The 19,879-nt window shown below is 40.0% G+C and overlaps 3 protein-coding genes across 3 annotated transcripts in view; 2 read left to right on the forward strand and 1 right to left on the reverse strand.

Annotated features, from left to right (window-relative positions):
* gucy1a1 (guanylate cyclase 1 soluble subunit alpha 1) overlaps window positions 1–7,367 on the reverse strand; it is a 7,656-nt gene extending 289 nt beyond the window's left edge. Inside the window, exons 1-8 of the mRNA XM_072462306.1 lie at window positions 6,930–7,367; window positions 6,633–6,706; window positions 6,361–6,440; window positions 5,573–6,276; window positions 3,376–3,861; window positions 1,731–1,874; window positions 1,409–1,563; window positions 1–748 (exon numbers count right to left, since the gene is read on the reverse strand). The exon at window positions 1–748 is cut by the window's left edge and continues 289 nt beyond it. Coding sequence (XP_072318407.1) covers window positions 616–748; window positions 1,409–1,563; window positions 1,731–1,874; window positions 3,376–3,861; window positions 5,573–6,276; window positions 6,361–6,440; window positions 6,633–6,706; window positions 6,930–7,169 — 2,016 coding nt within the window. The 5' untranslated portion in view covers window positions 7,170–7,367 and the 3' untranslated portion in view covers window positions 1–615. The remainder of the gene's footprint in view (window positions 749–1,408; window positions 1,564–1,730; window positions 1,875–3,375; window positions 3,862–5,572; window positions 6,277–6,360; window positions 6,441–6,632; window positions 6,707–6,929) is intronic.
* Window positions 7,368–9,919: 2,552 nt separating this feature from the next.
* On the forward strand, window positions 9,920–13,662 carry ufsp2 (ufm1-specific peptidase 2). Its single transcript, XM_072463531.1, has 12 exons — window positions 9,920–9,999; window positions 10,122–10,209; window positions 11,254–11,437; window positions 11,517–11,583; window positions 11,697–11,860; window positions 11,938–12,130; window positions 12,208–12,354; window positions 12,460–12,624; window positions 12,697–12,821; window positions 12,922–12,998; window positions 13,166–13,290; window positions 13,373–13,662. Exons 1-12 carry the CDS (start codon window positions 9,997–9,999, stop codon window positions 13,457–13,459), a joined length of 1,425 nt encoding a protein of 474 aa, XP_072319632.1. The 5' UTR covers window positions 9,920–9,996; the 3' UTR covers window positions 13,460–13,662.
* Window positions 13,663–15,886: 2,224 nt separating this feature from the next.
* cfap97 (cilia and flagella associated protein 97) lies at window positions 15,887–19,778 on the forward strand. Its single transcript, XM_072462777.1, has 5 exons — window positions 15,887–16,146; window positions 16,376–16,850; window positions 16,926–17,197; window positions 18,843–18,978; window positions 19,108–19,778. The coding sequence occupies exons 2-5, from the start codon at window positions 16,421–16,423 to the stop codon at window positions 19,155–19,157; spliced, it is 888 nt and encodes a 295-aa protein (XP_072318878.1). The 5' UTR covers window positions 15,887–16,146; window positions 16,376–16,420; the 3' UTR covers window positions 19,158–19,778.
* The last annotated feature ends 101 nt before the right edge of the window (window positions 19,779–19,879 follow it).

Below are 19,879 nucleotides of genomic sequence, written 5' to 3' on the forward strand. Positions count from 1 at the left end.
TTTCAAAACTTTAGTTTGCTTTAGAACTCTATAAGGCACCTAAAATACATCCCATCGTCTGTGGGAGATACAAATCTCCACTTCAAATCTGAGCTAAATATGTGCTTTGTCAATGTGCTATATATCGTCAGGTCAAGGTGCAGGATTAGATATTTACAGAAAATAATATTCATGAAAATAGACATATATAGAAACATCCAAATACTGAATAACAGTTCTTCATCACATCAACTTCATGGAGCTTTGTATCAACAAGTCATCTTAAAAAAAACATACACAATAGAAACCTCATTGCTTAAACTTGACAACATCAACCTTTCCCACTTGTAAATGTCAAAGTTAATGCGCCAAACAGTCTAAGATTTAATGTCGAGATAACCCAATGGAAAAACAGCAGAAATACTCGTCGCTACTACCATTGTACAGATGTATATTATATGTTTGGAACACAACACCTGACAGGAAAATGACTCTATGTTATGCATTTCCACAGACTGGCCTATAACACAATATCACCAAGATCTAGACAAACCTAACCACAAAGTTTGCACTGCTTGCACAAAACACGATGATTGGCTTGGTTTGGTCCTGGGAAAAACGGCATTCACTTGAACTCTATGTGAGGGCCAGATTGGACGAAGAGGCCTCCAAAAAGTAACAAACACCAGGGATGTCTTGTGGGAAGTTGGCCGGAAGCTCTTGTCTGGTCCTGGGAACGAAGACAAACTCGGCGCGATCCTTCAGCAAACTGGGACAAAGAGCACACAAATAAAACATGAATCTGAAAACAAAGTAGCAAATGACGAGACATAAGAGGAAGCGCAGGGCCTCTCTGAAAGGCAGAAGTTTCCTGTCCCGCAGTCGCTGGGTGTCAACAGCATTAATCTAAGAACTAAATGCAAACCTAGAGGCCAATATTGTTACATTTATATTGACTTATATTGGACTTCTAATTTCTGACAGGTTAAAAAAAACAGGTTCCAAGCCAGGATATGTCTACAAAGTTTGGCACATAACTCATTTCAAAATGGGTGAATGAGTATGTATACTCATAAATAAATATTTGATTACATTTTGCTGTGGCTCGGATGGAGGGAGCCTTTCACAAATAAAAAATCGCGATACATTGACCACAAAAATGTCCCGTATTTTCCGCACTATAAGCACTTAAAAGCCTTTAACTTTCTCTAAAAAAAAATAACAGTGCGCCTTATATATAGATTAATTATAGTTGTGCTTACTTTTTGTGTGGTACACGTTTTGTTTCGTATTGAAAATAGACCACTCATTGACAGTGCTCCTTATAGTGCAGAAAATACGGTATGTAGGTTTTTTTAATTAGACATTCAACACATAAAAAACACTAAAAAAACATCTGATTCACACTGAGTAGGTTCTGAAAACGTACTTGTGCGTCGTCGGGCTTATGTTGATTTTCCTCGGTTGACTACCAGATTCAAACTTGTTCGCCAGCGTGACGTTGTTTCCGAAAAGGCAGTAACGTGGCATCATAACGCCAACAACTCCAGCCAGGATGGAACCACTATGAAGGCCTATTCGCATCTGAAAAAGTAATGAAGATGATTGTTTTGGGAAGGTCATCTAGGAAAAAACACACAGCAAGACACAGCAAACAAAGAAGCAGAAGGATGCGCTTGGTCTCACCTCAAAAGGACTGAATACAAAAGGATAGTCACTCGTACGTTTGATTATCATATAGGCTGTAGTACCTGTATGGCCTCCCCAGTTGGGGTCCTGACCTCGTCCGACAGCTCCATCATCTTCAGGGCCATGAGAGCGATCTGCACGGCATGCGTTTTGCTCTCCTTATGTAAGCCACCGGCGACACAGTAGGCATCGCCAATGGTCTCCACCTGCATAAAGAAACCGATCAAAGACTAGAAGTACTCTGATTAAAAGTTCGCCGTGTCGTCTTGAGGGTTACGCTTTTTAATGTGAAGACAATTGAAAAATCAGACATCTGCCGGTTGAATTTTACATTTTATTATCGCCCGAGAGAGGGGCACACACTGTACCGAGTGTGCGCTGTGCATCAGGCAAAATTCAAAAGACGTGGCAAGTGTTTCTTTTGTGTTCTTCCCAGTAAACTCAGACAAGAGTACACTCCAGCGCTTGGTATGGACTAAGTGATCCCTATTTTTAGAGCCATACATGTGGAGGAGAAACAGGGTCCTGAAGGAACCCCTGACTTCCTAGTTTTACGAGATATTTGTCAAACAGGCGGCAGTCTTTGTTATGGTTCAGTGACACTTTGATTACATTATTCGACTTCCCTGTGGAACAGCCATCTTCAGCTGACACACCACGACAGCTAGTACCACCAGCTATTCTTCATCTGAGCGTGGTACTTGAAATACAATGCATGTATCATTTTGGTGACGGTATTTGGAAAACAGATAAAATGTGTCTTGCTACTGTTGTGCCGAATGACGAGTTGATAAAGATGCCGTTTGTTAGATAATAATAATATTACTAAATGAAAAACAACAAAGAAAGTGCATGATCCACACAATATTTATAACGTTTGATTCGCTGATTCTCTTCTGCTTATTTCCAGGGAAAGCTTGCGTGTGGGTGAAGCTTTTCCGAGCCAATAAGAGCCTCGAGCGGGTGCACCCTGGACAGTGGCCAGTTGGTCACATGTCCAACACAGACGCACGCAGGGACGGACGCCCGCTGCCCGCTGCCCCATCACCCAAACCCCGTCAACCACAGAGCAGTTTAAGGTTCATCAATTTACACGTGCCCATTTTGAGAGAAAGCTCAAACAAGACCCGGCGGAGAACTCTGCCACTTCTACGAAATAGGTCGACCTAAAAACACAACATTCACGCTTTGCAACAGGAATTTTACGGACTCTTTTTGAACTTCTGTGTAAACACACCTGCAGAGAAGCTAATCCTCCTGTTACACACAATCAGGAAGGTGAATATATAAGAAGTGCAGTGTGGAACGGTGCCTTCATTTCATCATCGTGCATTTTCAAAACCACTCTTACATTGGCTTTCAGTTCTAATCTCCTGAACAAAACAAAAAAAAACACACACTTTTCATCACTGCTACTCAAATGTAATTCTGTTATGTCTGGACACTGCTCCAAACCACATGCTTTTAATGACAGAGGAGATTCAAAAGCCCCAATCATATCACTGAAAATTAGACATGACTGAATCTCTATCTCTCAATCCCTCGATTAATTGCCCGGCTCGACTCGTATTACTGTCATTCCGTCACGGTAGCTGCTGTGAAATGTAAAATATGGTGGTGTAGTTCGTGTTTTACCACTGCACATACTTATACTTATTACCAATCGAGTTACATCCTCACTAAATGGTCAGGCTTCTGTTCACATACCTTGTACACGTCCAGCTCTCCACAGTGGTAGTCAAACCTGGTGTACAGCTCGTTTAACATGGTGATCACTTGCATTGGGGTGCAGATGGAGCAGACGGCCGTGAAACCCACAATGTCGGAAAAGAGCATGGTGACGCGGTCAAACTTTTTGGCCTGGACAGTCTGGCCCTGCCACAGCTGCTGCGCCACGGTGCGAGGGAAGATGGAGAACAAGAGGTCCTCTGTCTTCTTCTTCTCCTCCTCTAAAGCCTGGTGAGCGTACTCCAAAGCCGCCTTGGCCTTCCCCAGTCGCTTCTTCAGGCCGTCCTGCGCCTTGGCCTGTTCCCCCACCAACACCACGTCGCGGAGAGCGTTGTGGATGGGGATGTCGGAGAGGTACAGCCCGCGGCCCGTCAGGTCCTCCAGCTTGTCCACGCACGGAGAGCCCAGGAAGAGAATGACGTTGGACTCGGATACATAGATCATCTGGCCCTTGAGGTCCATTAGCTGAGAACGCAATAATCACAAATATGAATCACAGAAAATATGATATTGGCTTTTAGCGTTTTAGAGTTGTATTCAGTTATTAGTTTATTGTTTACATCATTGCTCATGAAAGTTAATTCACAGACATTGATTGTTCTCTGGCTAGCATGTGATGAAGTCAGATGGAGGTAGCAGCAGTTTTCCTGTATTTTCCTGTATAAGAAATGTTATGTATATATTTGTATGTTTTAAGTTTAACTTGATAATTATTCTTAGTGACTAAATCATTCTGCTCTATTCGTGCAACTATACATGCAATGGTATTTATTTATTTATTTATTTATTTATTTATTAAATCTTTATTATTTTTCCCCTCAATTCCTTGTTGGGAAATGGGAGGTTTTTGTCTATAGGAGTTTTTGTTTATAAGAGATCTTCTATTGAGAGTGTTTTTCAAACTTCCCATAAGTGATCTGTTCTTTTCTTCTGTATCTACCTCTGTATCTACCTGTGTTGCAACAATTAAATTTCCCCATGTGTGGACAATAAAGGATTATCTTATCTTATCTTATACCACAAAACCTCCAAACTAGCAAGTAACAGTCATTTCCATGCCCGTATTTCAGTCAATGACAACAGGACTGTGGAACGCTGTGATGGCATCTGCTAAAACGCTGTCTTAAACTCTGAGAATCCAAACAATATACCATGTTACAGTTTATGTAAACATTGGCAGCTGGAGGTCAGAAAACTGTCATTCCTAAGTTAAAATACAGCTACAGACTTAGACTGATGCACAGTTTCCATATCTGTTGACATCGCTTGTGCCACTGGCCAGCTAACTCATTAAATGCCTATAAAGCTGCCCATATTTATATCTATTCCTAAACACAAAAAAGAATGCACACACCAGTCTCTCACCACGTCGATAACCTTTAAAGGTAAAGCCAGCAGATAGTGTTATATACTAAATCTCATTAGTCATTACAACGCTGTCATGTTTACGCGTAGATCCTCTGGGCTCCTCATGAGTGCCACCAATTGCAGCACACTCTTCTATAAACAGCATGGGCATGGCCGTGTGCCTTTGATGGATAAAGTGGTGTGACATTTGGTTGTGATCTCCACTGGGGGTAGAATGTGGATATCTACCTCCGGGAAAGAACTCATGATCGTGCTTCTAATAACTCCTCGGAAATAGGTGGTTTTAATAACCATGACTAGGATCTCTCATTTTTGTAGCTGATTAGTCTAATTTAGGTAAGCGCAATAGTCCTAAAATAGGTTTCTTTCTCAATCGATGTTGCGTATTTGAGTTAATTCCTGGTATAGAACGAAGCTTTAGCAAAAGTTCAGACTGTAAAACACCCTCTCCTGCACAAGCTTCACCTCTGGCCCTGCGCTGTCTGCCCTGTTGTTTTCAGGCATTTTTTATTTTATTCCTGTCTCATATCCAGTGCGTTGCCCCTGACCCTTGTTACCTTCAGCATAAAAACTACTCAGTGTGCTTAAATTTCCCCCAAGGATATACATAAACTTATTTCATCGATTTATCTCCTTTTGAGTCTTTCCAAAATTAAATGGCTTTGTCTGGGTTTATTCATGATCTGTTCCTGCTTTTGTCCTGTTTTAGTGCAGAGGCTATTTTCTTTATTCAGTTATTTTTAGTATCATGGATAGACCACATCTAGACATGGTTACTTGAGGTTTCAAACGTGTGAAGGCCACATACCTTCCCTGTACTGTCTGCACTAGAATGCTTGATCCGAATGATAAACTGCGTGTTCAGCATGGTGAGGATGCCTTGGAAGGTGCATTTAATTTGAGGGGAGACAATGAGGAAGTGTTCTTGGAAGGTGGCGGATCTCTTTATAAGTCCATCCTTCCGGGTCAGTCTTTTCCGGAGAGCGTGCCCAATTTGCATCAGCACCAAGTTCTGGTCGAGGATGAGGTGGAAGGGGAAGATGGTTGAAAACAGAGAGGTAGGGAGCGTCCCGGCCGAGGTAGCGCGCAGTGGACTCGGGCTCAGACTTTTAGCATCCTTGACTACTACAGTGTAGAGAAGACTGGGTTGAGGGCTAGCTTGAAGGATGCTGTCTTTGGCGCCTGGGGCATCTAGGAGCACGTCCACAGTGGTTTGGTAGAGGACGCGAGCTGCTGCTTTGATGACTCCAGGAAAGAAGAGCTTGGTGGTGGGGCGGGGGTTGAAGAAGTAGACCGTGAGCAAGCCGGGGTCCTTGTCCAAGCACAGCACGGAGGGCTCGTTGGCACAGTTGTCGCCTCGGTCCGGATTACTGTGCTTCAGCAAGACGTTGAAGCTGTTGAGGAAGTCATGCAGAGCTCCCCCCACCACGCGCAGAATGTGGCAATCCTCTTCATAACACATGTCAAAAAGGTGCTGGCCAAGAGCTACTTGTATGGCTTCTGGGGGTATTGCTGTTTGAAATGCCAACAACTGTTAGTTCTACATTGAATACAAATAGTTCCATTTTTTATTTTTTTAAAGGGTTTATTCTTTACCTGTTTGGGTTGAATAATTGTCCATCATCTCCATTAAATGTTCCACCTCCTCGATGCATGATCCAGAGGTGCAGCTTGAACTAGAGAGACAGTTTATACAAATGTGTGAGTGTCTCTCAGGAGAAATGACAGTGATTAGCAGATACAGCAGGCTGCTGTACATGAATAGTACTATAGTACTAGGATGTCTATGCAGGCAGGGGAATGAGGTGAAGCTAAACAGTCAGTGTAAAAACAGGATGTGTCGCGGTTGTGGATTTAAAACACGTTACCTCTCAGCAGCATCCGTGCTGCTCTGGTTTGACGGCCGCGTCAGTCTGAGGAGCGCAGCGTGCAGCCTTTGAAACTGAGAGATAAAGTCATCACCAAGTTAGAGGTCGTCGTCTGGCCAGACGCAGAAGCGTCATTAAATAACACCAGCATGGTAAGCTCTGGTTTGCAAATCCTGGATTGCTCATATAATAAAATGTGTTTTTGCAGACGACACGACACCAGTCACAGTGCACACAAATCCAGGTGAAATACCAGAGTTGCGTAAGTGAATAACGCGGCTCTTATTTTAGACTCACCTCAGGGCACGCTAATTTGCGGATACTATCCCCAAGTGTGTGAAGGTTAACTTTGGCTCTGGTGCTCCTCTGATGTCTCACATCTTCACCTTTAGTCCCGTGCACGTCTTTAGAGACAGGCTGCACGTCCGCGGCATCCGAGGAGCGCTCCTCCAAGTCTCTCTGCTCGGTATTTTTAGCGCCGCTGGAGAAAGGACAATCTCCAGATATGTGCAGCTCTTTGAGCTTCGTGCAAAACATCTTGTAGTCTCGAGTCGTAATCGCTTGCTTTAACTAATTCCGTAGAGAGACAGTGCTGTACCTGCAGCTGCCGCTTGCACCACAAATTCCATCATCTGCGGCTTGGTCCAGGGCGCTCGCTCCTCTGGAGCCGCTCATTCAAATGAACAGCACCTCCAGCCCGAGAGCACATACAATATTCATTGAAAACGACACGACAAATGATGGTAGAGGACTTTCATTACAAAAGGCCAATGAGAAACTGGAGGGAAAAGAGCAGTAGGCCAATCCAACGCGGTCTCGCTCAACCTATCAGCAGCAAGAAATTATTTCCAGGCACATGCAATGTACTTTTATCTAGCTCTCCTAGAGGAAAAACTGCTTCTAACGTGGCCTGTGTGTAACTTTTTACTTACACTTACGAAAATCCATTTAAAAAATAAATAATGATAATATTAATACATCTATTACTGTTATTATTGAGTGGCACCATCACTATTTGTTCTTGTACTTCTTTAGCTTTATTATAACAACTTTGTTTCAGAGGTCGCATTTTTGCACCAATTTTCACTGGTCTGCCTTTTTTTTTTATATTTTGTATTATGGTGTGACTCTTGGCATTACTTTTGGTATGTGTACCTCGTGTAATTACACTTTTTTTCTAACTGTACAATTTGCATAGTTTTGCATAGTTTTAGGATATAGTTTTATATCCTTGTGCTTTTTGCATTGCGTTGTGTCATCTGTAAGTTCTTCTTGTACTCGTATCTCTTGTACATTTTGTAGTATTGCAGTATTTTGTTAGTACTTCTTCAGTTCCCATTCACTTCAAAAGATGAAAAAAATAATGTTGCTTTCACTGGTTAAATTTTTTCATGTATTTGTACAGTTGTGCCTTTGTTTTATTTGTTGTGATGGTGTTACTCCTCGCATTACTTTTGGTACTTCTCCCTCTTGAAGCACCTTCAGGGTGCTCCTAAAGACTATTGCAGTATTGCAGCAGTAGTAAACTACTACAGCATCAACTACTACCTAACAATGAATTTGGGTTTTTGAACATTAAAGCACTGTAAAACAAATATTATAACCATTAGGCCCACTGTCAATAAAGCTTTAATAGGTCATGCGTAAAAGACCCAGTAGCTTTTTGTAAAAATATCTAATTGTTCATCATAAAAAAGACACACTAACTATGCATAGCCTACAATATTGCATGTGCATGGAAAATAGCTTTCTACCCTTTGATTTTGATTTGCCAATCTAAATGCACAGGGCAATGATGTTTCTGGGTAAATCCTCAGGTCTTAGCACTCGTCTGCATGCACAGAGGTGACAGCTGGTGCCACAACACCCTGCCCTCACTCAAGGGAAAGAGAAGCAGTTGTATTGGCAAAATCAAACCTTTGCCATGGTTTAACCTATTCTGATTAGTTCTTCCATGTTTGAATCATCAGAAAGAGGGGATGATTTGATCTTTGGAACAATTAAAAATACATTGGAGCTGTTTATCTATTCCAGCATAATTACAAAATACAGGAGAGATGGATTAGTGCTTGAACTAGATAATAATTTATCACTCAACAAAAGCATTTTTAAATTATTCATTTTCATACCTTAATAAAAGTATCCCATAAAATACAGTGAGCAGATCATGACAGAAATGTGTACTAATTAATAAGAAGGTTTGATGAAAAGAGGTTGAATTAAATAAATATATAAATAAACTAATACATAAAATATTCACATTGATTTCTTAACTTAATTTAAGTTACACTTCTCATTTTATCCAGGCTTTAGACATTTGGCTAATTCTTTTTCTATTGCGTCAGTCAGGGATTCCTGCTTGTTGCTGCTCATACACATGCTGCTTATAATCTGACGTGAGGATGTGCTGCTTCATACACGTGCACATTCCTCTGAAGGCAATATGACTTCATTCAAGCTAAAAAATGTTGCTTCAAGAAGCTGTCTTTGCAGCCACAGTGAATCATTTCAACACAGTGTGTCTTTCCCCACAAATATACTACACAAGTGTTAGCTTTACATGGTTTTATTATATTGGATATAGGCTATATTCTTTACTGGCCTAAACAGTGCAGAGATGTAGGCTTTAGCATGTAGGCTATAGTTTCATAATGATGGGGCACTGAGGCTGAAATGATTGAATATAACATGGTTCAGTCCATCAAAGACCTAGTCCTAGTGGCCCACAGGCTTGTTATACTAGACCAAGATGTCAGTCGTCCTCCATTCGACCCATAAGTACTATAAATTAGAGCAATAGTTCCCAAAGTGGGGTGCGGGCTCCCCTCGGGGTCCACAGAAGGGATCAAAATTGTATTTGAAATTAATTTTATATTTTGACTTTACATTTGAAACTTCCAATCAATATAAAGCATACAGTCCTTATATATGCATGGTGTATATGCACATCTAAGAGGAGTATATTCTTCTGTACATTAATAGTAGGGGCCGCGTGTGGCATCTTTGGATCGAGGTGCAGCAGAATTTGTCTGAACGAGAGAAATTAACTGAAGAATAAAGTGTTATTAAAATTACCATTAATATTATTAATTATTATTATTATAACAGTTGTTGTACGTTAGTTATTAATTACATCGATTTAATCATGATTTTATTTTTAGCACCGTAAAATAAATAAATGACTGAAAGACTAAATTCCGGGGGGCAGAGAACGCACCATCTGTGGGCGGGATCACTCTGGGCCAATCAGAGCGTGCGCAGAGAGACACGTTGAACAACATGTCAGCCTCATGTGCTCGGCTCAGACCTCGGGCTTCTCGTGTCACATCTTTTGGACTCTTCATCTGCTCCTGAGGATTCCACAATGGTGCGTTTCATGTGTGTGTATAACAGTGTTGTAGCCTCCATTTTCTTGTGCTTTGCCAAGTCTAACGACAAACCCTGTGCTTTAGCATGAGCGGTACCTTTACTATGTTATTATGATTTCAGGTGGTGGAAATAAACTCCTCAGACTCGAGCTTCATCCTGCGTGTCAAAGGCTCTCTGCAGTTCAAATGCCTCTTTGATCAAACAGACCGTATGTATCGTGGAGATTTCATCATAACACAATAGGTCAATAAGTAAAATGAACAGAGGAGACAACATTTGTGCTTAAGATAGAGTAACGTCACTTTAAAATGATATAATTCAAGTAAAAGTACAAAATAGTCCAAATGACTACTCAAGTAAGTATTGGAGAAAGTATAAGTTATGAGCTTGGACAAAAGAAACAACATATAACAAGTTGCAAGAATAATTTTGTTTAATCTTTTGGTGTCAATATTAGACCTACTCAAAGTGGAAAGACATGGAAGAGTAACCTAAACTTTTATTCATGTAAGATTTTGGGCTCTGTGCACAAAGCAAATTTAAACTTAAAACTAAATATCACTCAAGTAGGAGTAATAAGTATGCTACTAGAAAAATACTCACCCCAGTGGAGGTGGCTCGGGATTCTCCTGGACGCTTCCCTGGACTCGTGCTCAGGGCCAGTCCAGGTGGAAGGAGGTCCCAGGAAAAATGGCCTGGGAAGAGCTGGGAGAAGTGTGCGTGGAGAGGGTGGTCTGGGAGTCCTTGTTCAGACTCAACAACCCGACCGTGGATATGTGGACGAGTTTATGGATGGAAATAGCCTCAGAAAGTCGTGCTATTATTGTGTGATATTGCGTGATGGTTGCCAGTTAAAAGGACTTTAAGCCTTGAGATTAATATAGCAAGTTTGTGGAGCCAATCTCTAACAAATAATGACGAGTTTCAACGTGGATTTCTATTTTGGATGTTTCTTTCAAAAACAGTAAATCTCCCATAGTTGTATAGAGCCCTGCCCCCCCACAGAGTATCACTCCATCATGCTATAATGCTACTACTAATAAATGATGGCCATGAAAGGGTGTTGCTGTGCTCGTTGTCGTTGTCGTTGTTGTTGCTTTCAAGTTATGTAGTTTATATAAATAGAAATGTATGTAATGTAGTTTGATCACTAATGTATTTATGGTTTATTATTTATGATTACTTGTTATTATTTTTTTATATTATTAGGCCTATTAACTGTTTATAATAACAATTTGTTTGTTTCATGCAGTGCTTAACATCCAGAAAGTGATCTCAAAAGCCTTTGAAGCCCTTTGCTCCGACATCAGATCAGATTCCTGTGTGTTCACACTCTGTGACGGCTCGGTTGTAATTTGGCCAAACAAAGATGTCTACATACCACAAGAAGACATCACTCCAAATACTCCATGTGTAGAGTTGTCACAGTGGACACAGTAAGCTTTACCTTGAACTTGGTCTGTTTATATAGGCTACCAACACATATATGTTTTCAAATCAATGTTTTTATCATAGGATCAGTGAACAGGAAACTGTTGGCAAAAAAGCTTCAAAAAAGAAGAGCAAAAAGTGTCCCGGTGGTGTAAGTAAATACATTTTAGTGTCAATGAAAATCATTTTAAAACTTTGAAGCGTTTATGTTTAATACATACTGTACATTCATGATAATAAGTCCCATGTATTTAATTTGAACAGACCGTGATAAACCTTGGATTGATGATGGAGACCACAAGACCTGGAGCCCCCCACGCTCCTCACCTGCCTGTCTTTGCTAGGACAGTTCGGCCTTCACACTTTGTGTCCACAACTCTACCGATGGACTGTGTGGTCTGTGTGAACCTTGGTGAAACAATACAAGAGTGAGTGTTACTTTATTTAATATAATTGACTTGATAATCAGATACAAGATTACATTTACTTTATGATGACTTGTCAGAGCTTGTCTCCGGCTGGTGGAAGAGCTATCCAACCAGCTGGATGAAATGAAGAAAGTGACTCTGCTGTACTTAAAGGGGACTTCTGTCCAGATCCCTGAACCGCTCCACTTCCTCCTCCCACAGCCTCATGGACTGGTCACAGTTGTGTATCCTTCAGGAGCTCCCGACAGCCAACTGCAAACAGCTCGACAGGTCGGACCCCAAAAGTCTAAACATGTTCATCAGCAAAATAAAGTTTACACTGCAACTATCTCCACTGCTTTCCTTAGACTTTGCATCAAAAGTATGAACTACCAGAGGACAAACCCTATTTTAGAAGAGCAAACGCTTACCACTTTCCAAATGAGCTCTACAGAGATGGATATCTCCGAAATCCTCATCTGTCCCTCACTCATCCTACTCTTGACAATGGCAAGGTAGAGACTCCAATCATATTGTTTATGGGTATTAATATGTGTCTCCAGTGATAATACAGTGTGTAGGTAGAATGAGCTGCTTTGTTGTTGTTGTGTGTTTTACAGGTTTACTTGGTCCAGGGCCTTTACAGTTACCATCACTACATGCAGGACCGCATTGATGACAACGGCTGGGGCTGTGCTTATCGCTCACTGCAAACGATCTGCTCCTGGTTTCTGCAACAAGGATATGTCGACCGATCCGTGCCCTCTCATAAAGAAATCCAGCAGGTATGGTAATCCTGTGAAGCCGCTAAAAATGCAAACGTTCTGGTACTGTAATGATGGCGTTCGATCGCGCAGGCTCTGGTAGACGTTGGGGACAAACAGGCGTCTTTTGTGGGATCCCGCCAGTGGATCGGATCGTTTGAGGTTCAGGCTGTGCTGAACCAACTGTTTGGAGTGACGTCTAAGATCATGTTTGTCAGGTTGGTTAAAAGAAGAAGAAAAAATACAGTAGCTGTAGGATAATAACGAGCGAAAACGTGTAGTTCAGGTTTTTGCTTACTTTTTCCCCCTGCTCTTCAGTCAAGGTTCTGAGTTGGCAACAAAAGGGAGAGAACTGGCCAACCACTTCACGACAGAAGGAACTCCAGTAATGATTGGTAATTCTTCTCCCTCTGTAACACCTTTATTCCTTAAATTCAATCCTCATATTTCATTCCCGTACAACTTTTCTTTAAACTATTGTATTATTGTTATTATTATTACGTGGTTAGAATTAAATACTGAGTAAAGTAAATGGTAGCAGTGATAAGACTGGATTTTGCAGGAGGGGGGGTTTTGGCTCACACTATTCTCGGCGTGGCGTGGAGTGAAACAACCGGGGACATCAGGTTCCTCATTCTAGACCCCCATTATACTGGAGCCGAAGAGTTGTCACTGATTACAGAAAAGGTAAAAAAAAAAAAAACTACCAAGAAAATGTCTTATATACATATATTTCCAGAAAGTGACGATCATGTGCTGCTGGTTTCAGGGCTGGTGCGGCTGGAAAGGACCGGACTTTTGGGATCAAACGGCATATTATAATCTGTGTCTGCCTCAGAGGCCAAAGGTCATCTAAGTTCCCACAGTTCTCCCAGAATGCAAAGCTTTGGACCAATTTAAACAACATACTGCAAAATTGATACAATTATTAGTGTTGTTTATTTGAGTGTCCTTATCTAATACATGTTACTATTTCAGTTATGATGCCCCTGTAATTACAGCTGGCTTTATGGTACCAATATACTGTAAATTAAAAGGTTGTTGATGTACAAAGGCAAATGACTAGTTTGTGAGCATGTTATTAGCAGACCTCCATGAACGAGCTGAGCGCCTAAGGCCTACAGCTCTGTCTGACTGCACTGATTAGAACTGAGCTGTCTGACACTGACCGTTATTGGAATACAATCTGTTCAGTGTGCGTCCTCTCTCGACCTCAAATAAGGTCAAAAACGATTGTCCTCTCATCACGATGCAGCTTGGAAGAGGCATGTGGCTGCAGACCTTAATCCAGAGTCCCCTTCTTAACCAGGAGGTCCCTAAGGCAAGAAGTCGCCATAGCAACACGCACAACACAAGTTTTTAGTGTATATATGTACATGCAATAAATATGTAATTGAAAAATATAAGAATACATGAATATATACATATATATACTAATAGGGGTTAGTACAGTTAATTATATATTGTTAACACCAAAGTCACATCAAGCGGAAATACTCCAAATAAAGGACATAATATGAGACATAACATAACATAACTGCTGCGGCCCATTTGAAGTGTGAGTGGCTGAAAACAATGGCATTTACACGATGGACGCTGCAGAGGTAACAATTTTTCAGCGCAAGTGCAATTTAGAATAGTATTTCTTGTATATTTTCTTATTTCTAGAAGCCCCTAGAATTAAAAGTAGTAACAAATTGTAGAATGGCTTTAACTTGCAAAAAAAAACCTTTCAAGCACAGAATGTACTTTCCCTGCTCGAATGGGAGGATGAGGTGAAGTGAATTTATTAATGAATTAGCCCTCTTCAGTAAAAGTGGACTAGAATTGGGCAACAAAGAACACGAGGAGGTATTGGAGCCCTTTAAATTCAAATGTTTCTTGTGTGGACAGTTTGTAAGGAAGTGGTGGATCAGAGGGGTTTTCTGTGGATGTTGTGTAGATGAACAAACATTATCATTTCATCTTTCTGTCAAGTTTTTCAATTTTTTATTATTTGTTTATTGTATTCTAAGTGTGATGTTCACAATTGTGATAAGACAAATAAAGAGATATTTCAACATTTGTGTCTCAGAAGTTTGGGAAATTTACTGTTGATGAAAGAAATATCTGTGGTTCCGACACAACCTGTATTTTAAGTATTTCTTCAAAACAATTTTCTCCATATGGTATCAATATTTCTATAAGCTACGAGTATTTGTTGTTGTTGTTGTTGTTGTGGTGGTGGTGGTGTTACGTTGTATGTCTTCAAAGTATGTGTTTTCTGCTATACTGTAAAAACAATAAAAAATAAATAAAAATGAGTGTAAGAGAGGGAAAGAGGGAGAGAAAGTGCCTGCCAGTCTTTAAGTCAGTTTGAACCATGTTATTAAAAATAGCAATATGAAACAAATAATCGCGTGATGTTTTTATTTCATTTTATTCACGTATATTTGCTTTGACGCGTGTTTACTTTGAAGTGCTTACGTGTGCGCAATGCGTGATTTTATTTACGTGTATTTGCTTTGAAGTGTGTGTTTCTTAGTGTGTTCCTCGGGACCTGTCGGTGATGGTTCCTCCTGGGTCAGGTCTGGAGGTAGGGGGACTCTGAAAGAAAGTCTGCGGAAAGACTCTTGGAAGCTTTGGGAGGTTGGTTTAATTTCGTTAACCCCCCCCCCCCCCCCCCCCCCCCCCCTTTTTTTAGTTAAAGTCTGAAGCATCCAGAGACACATGTTCATCTCATCACGCATTGAGATGTAAATCCTACAACAGTGACCAGATAGGTTATACCATTATTTGCTCACGGGCCATTATCCCAGGACATCAACCTGTCATTACTGCGTGTACTTGTGTGTTCAGAAAAAAACCCCGTGACAAATTGTAATTTCACGGGACGCGCCTCCAGATAATCTCTTCACTTGACGGAGATGCGCTTGTGGGAATTATTTACTACAACAAAAACTGTACATCAACAGGATAAACAAAACGGCACGATGTTGTCTTTGTGCAGTTCGATTTTGAAGTAGGCCGACATTGTTTATTTTGCATTTTTATCTTTATCCCACAGAAAACATTATAATCTATAAAATATTAGATCAAAATTCATACATGTGTTTGTTTTGTTTTTCCGTCTATGAATCTTGTTTTAGTTGTTAAAAAAAAAAAAAAAAAAAAAAACGCAGTGAAACCGTTGCCAGGAAGTGACGTTGCTTAGTTTACACGCAGGATGTCACCGGGTGTCGCCACGCTCGCGCTCACAACACCAACTTCTCTTCTTTTTTTTGTTTTATTGTTGCAAACATCTTTCTTTGTTTATCTTTGCTGAGGTGTATCTGAAGAAGGCTGGAGTCATAAATATCGCTTGATTTAAGGATTTGCAAGTTAAGCAGCTTTCGGTATTTAGACATAGCTAGCTTTTGTTTACGTTAGCTTTGCTTTAGCTTTCTAGAACAACATGGATCGAACGTTCAAAAACGACTGTTATAAATGCTAATGCCACGCTTGTGTTGATGCAATATCCAAGACGAGATGTAACCAAACAAAAGAGCCTTATGGTCACTGCTGGTAAATACATTTATCATTGTATAATGTCAGAATACTTTTGAATGAAGTTTACATGAGTACTTAGCATCATAACATCTCCATTGGGTCAACATCAAGCTAACCTACAACTCTATGATGAGGTGTAACGATGCCATAGCATGTATTCTTTTAGCCAATGATATTATGTGCATACGAAATGGTAATTGTATATTGACTAAACTAGCTTGTTTACATTTTTGCTTATTTTCAGTCCTCTACTCTTCCGATCTAGAGGTCGCATTTAGAAGCAAAAGCCATGAGCAGCGCGAGTGATCTTGAAGGTGAAGTGGACCACACCTTCTTTGACAGTGACAGTGAAGATGGAGGAGAGAAGGGCGAAGACGCGGACAATTCACCCACAAGTGACGTGCCACAGTCAGCTGATAGCACCGACTGCCTATCAGAAAATGAGACAGAAACACACTTGGCGAACAACGCCAAAAGAAAAATTGGCCGTAAATCCAACAAACCCTTGGCGGAGGAAGACGTTGGTGAAAAAGAGTTTGAGGAAGATGCCAGCTATTCAGACTCCGAAATGAATAATGAACAGGAGGGTCCTTCTTCTCCCAACAGGAGCAGATTAAAGTCAGCAGATTTAAACCACTCTGACGTAGAAGAAGATAAGATTGGGCCCTCCAGAGACTTAAGTAGTGTAGAATACTTTTACAGTGAGGAGGAATATAATTGTGAGTAGACCTGTCACCTACACCAGCCCTTACTGTGTTGTGTCTGCACATTTTAACCAGAGTTTTTCTGTTTAGACTATCCCACGAGTCGACAGGACGGTAGGGTGGTTATGCAGTGCCCTGGTGTAAGGCATCGCAAGAACTACTCGTTCACCAACAGTGAGGTCCGGCGCATAGATCGTGATAACGACCGACTTTTGTGGCGGCTTGCTAACTTAGCTACGAGTTCAAGACCAGGAAGTGCACATCTACAGAGCCCTGTGACGTCTAATGTACCAGTGAAGAGTTCTCCTCACAGTGCAATCAACAGACAGAGGGAACAGCAGCGCATTGCACAGGAAAATCAAGTGAGTGCTGAGATTTGTCTGGTATTTCTATTTCCTTTTAATTATTTTTTTTAAATATTTGTTTTTGTATCCACCTTACTCTCTAGTTCAATAAAACATTAAAAGTGGAGACCAAGCTTTAGGGGTGGGGCTGATATTGACACAAGTGATTATCTCAGTGAAATGGGCCTGTAAATATCTTAGTTTTTTTATTGCACGGAAATTAGTTTTCTGTCACGTCATTTTGAAACACTTATCGTTAGGGCAGATTGTTTAAGGTGTCTCATTAAAATGCCCCCCAGTTAATACTGAATCCTTTGGAGTCCAAACAAACGGCTGGACTCTGTGAAGCTGCAGTTTATTATAAGTGAAAAATGATATATATAATTATATATATATAATTTTATATATATAATTATATCTATAATTTTATATATATAATTATATATATATATATAATTATATATATAATTATATCTAATTTTATATATATATATATATATAATATCTATAATTTTATATATATATATATATAGATATATATAATTATATAATTATATATAGATATATATATATATATATATAGATATATATCTATATAATTTTATATATATATATATATATATACATATATATATATATATATATATATATATATATATATATATATATATATATAATATACTAGATATATAATATATATATTATATACTAGAAATATATATGTTCATGCATTTAGTCTGGTGTGACTCTGTACTCTGCAGCTACTAGTTGTGTTTAAGTCAGTTTGGCTGTCTGAGATCTTGAAAGCAGACACGGATGGAAGTGAGACAGATGGCAGCAGGTGGCACACGGGCTGCAGTATCACGCAGCTCCACAACCTCTGCAGCACTGGTCTCTCGCCCCATATTTCTCCTCCCATCGACCAGCTAGCCAAAGTAATGCCCAGAGACCAGATTCATAGGATTTAGAATTCATCTATAATGCAAATATCTGAATGATATCATGTTAGCATTGATACAGTTAAAGTATCGCTGAGTTCTTTGAGGTTAAATGTTGTGAAGTTTAGTATAACACTCTTGTGCAGAACAACTTGTTCTGTGTCGTCACAAGCGCTTTTTGCCTTCTCTATTCTTAGAGGGAAGTAATTGAATATGGTGTCTGGTGAGCTTTTCCACTCCATCCTGAACATGCGTAAGGCAACCACAAGTGGAAGGAGCTCATTTCACTTCACTTTGGGCACTTGCTTTTAATTTTGCTCAAATTATTTGGTGAATTCTTTTGGTAAATGTTGTGTGTGTCTGTTGCTTCACACTATAGACTTGCTTGTATTGAACAATATTACTGACACTATGAAGTAGCATGCTTAAGATTTAACTTTTATTTTTTTACATTTAGCTTCATTTTCATTAGATTTTTTCCATCATCATTTCGAATTAGGATTGTATTTTTGTCTTAGTTTATTTTGTTTATGCAGTAGCGCTCATAATGAAGAAGCGTCTTTCAAATTGGCTTCTTCCTTTCATGCTTGACAAGCTGAGATGTTGCCAATTGATACGTCAAGTGAAATATATATATATATATATATATATATATATACATTATAAAGTACTCTGCAAAATGCTTTTACGTGTGAAGAGTCTCTCATCATTTTTGTTTGTTACAGGCAGCTTTAAAAAGACTCAAAGCAGTGAAACCATCTGCAGGTATGAAGCGTTCGGATCAACTGGCCGACTACCGGCGCCAAGCATCTTACCCGGGAGTGTGTAGCTCTTTCCAGATCTCCAAAGAGAAATGTTTAGGTTGGTGTTATTTAATGACAGTTTTAACTTCACAGACTCCAACTGCATGAACATTATAAATACCTGAATTTTATTATGAAGTTGTACATTTATATGAAGTGTGTGTGTTTGTGTTTGTATTTAAAACAGGCTCCAAACACAGTACCAGAGCAGCGTCCAGTGCCAGAGTCCAGCAGTAATCCACTCCAGACAATGAATATGCTCTCCTCTGCTAGATATATAAAACGATTATTTGAACACGACAGAGCGACACGGTAGCGCAACTGTTTCTGCTCTCGCTTGAAGGCCCTGGGATCGATAGGTGGCACAGGGCCTTTCTGTGTGGAGTTTGTATGTTTCCTCTGGTTACTGCGGTTTGCCTTACCACTAAAAACGCGTGTGTGAATGAGCGTGTATGGTGAGAGTGAATGCGGGACAACGGATAAAAATTTGCACACGGCTAATCTGGCGCGTTTACATCATGTGTTTCATGTATGTTCATTAATATGCACTGTCCTGATCAAATAAATAAATAAAACACCCTGCAATTTTCTCCCACTTAGAAATGCATTTCCACTGTGAGGGACAGAATCTAAAAGAAGAGGGAATCACATCGTCTCTCACAGTGGAAATGCAATGATGAAAAAGACCCCTCCAGAGTTTCTAAGTGAGAGAACACAATTACAGGATGTTCAAATACTTACTTTCCTCTCTATATGCTCTATGGTGCACTTTATGTCTTTTGAAGAAAGCATGCCATTATTCCATACTGTCACATGGATCAACATGGAATTTGTTTATTTTTTTATTTTAATATTGTACCTGCCTTATATTGTGTGTAAAGCAACAATCCCTTTGAATAAATCCTCTTAAATTTAACATAATACTAGTATTTCTTTGCATAGCTACAATAACTTATTTT

The sequence above is a fragment of the Eucyclogobius newberryi genome, unplaced genomic scaffold, assembly GCF_026437365.1.
Source record: "Eucyclogobius newberryi isolate DKJ021-1_F unplaced genomic scaffold, fEucNew1.0.hap1 SCAF_4, whole genome shotgun sequence".
In the NCBI taxonomy this organism is placed as follows: Eukaryota; Metazoa; Chordata; class Actinopteri; order Gobiiformes; family Gobiidae; genus Eucyclogobius; species Eucyclogobius newberryi.

Bases quoted from the DNA above. Each gene is read 5' to 3' on its own strand.
- ufsp2 (XM_072463531.1), top strand. The intron at 12,355-12,459 runs GTAGAGACTCCA...TGTGTTTTACAG, and splicing joins CTACTCTTGACAATGGCAAG to GTTTACTTGGTCCAGGGCCT. The intron at 12,999-13,165 runs GTAATTCTTCTC...TGGATTTTGCAG, and splicing joins AGGAACTCCAGTAATGATTG to GAGGGGGGGTTTTGGCTCAC.
- cfap97 (XM_072462777.1), top strand. From the start codon at position 16,421: ATGAGCAGCGCGAGTGATCTTGAAGGTGAAGTGGACCACACCTTCTTT. The intron at 16,851-16,925 runs GTGAGTAGACCT...TTTTCTGTTTAG, and splicing joins CAGTGAGGAGGAATATAATT to ACTATCCCACGAGTCGACAG. The intron at 18,979-19,107 runs GTTGGTGTTATT...TATTTAAAACAG, and splicing joins CTCCAAAGAGAAATGTTTAG to GCTCCAAACACAGTACCAGA.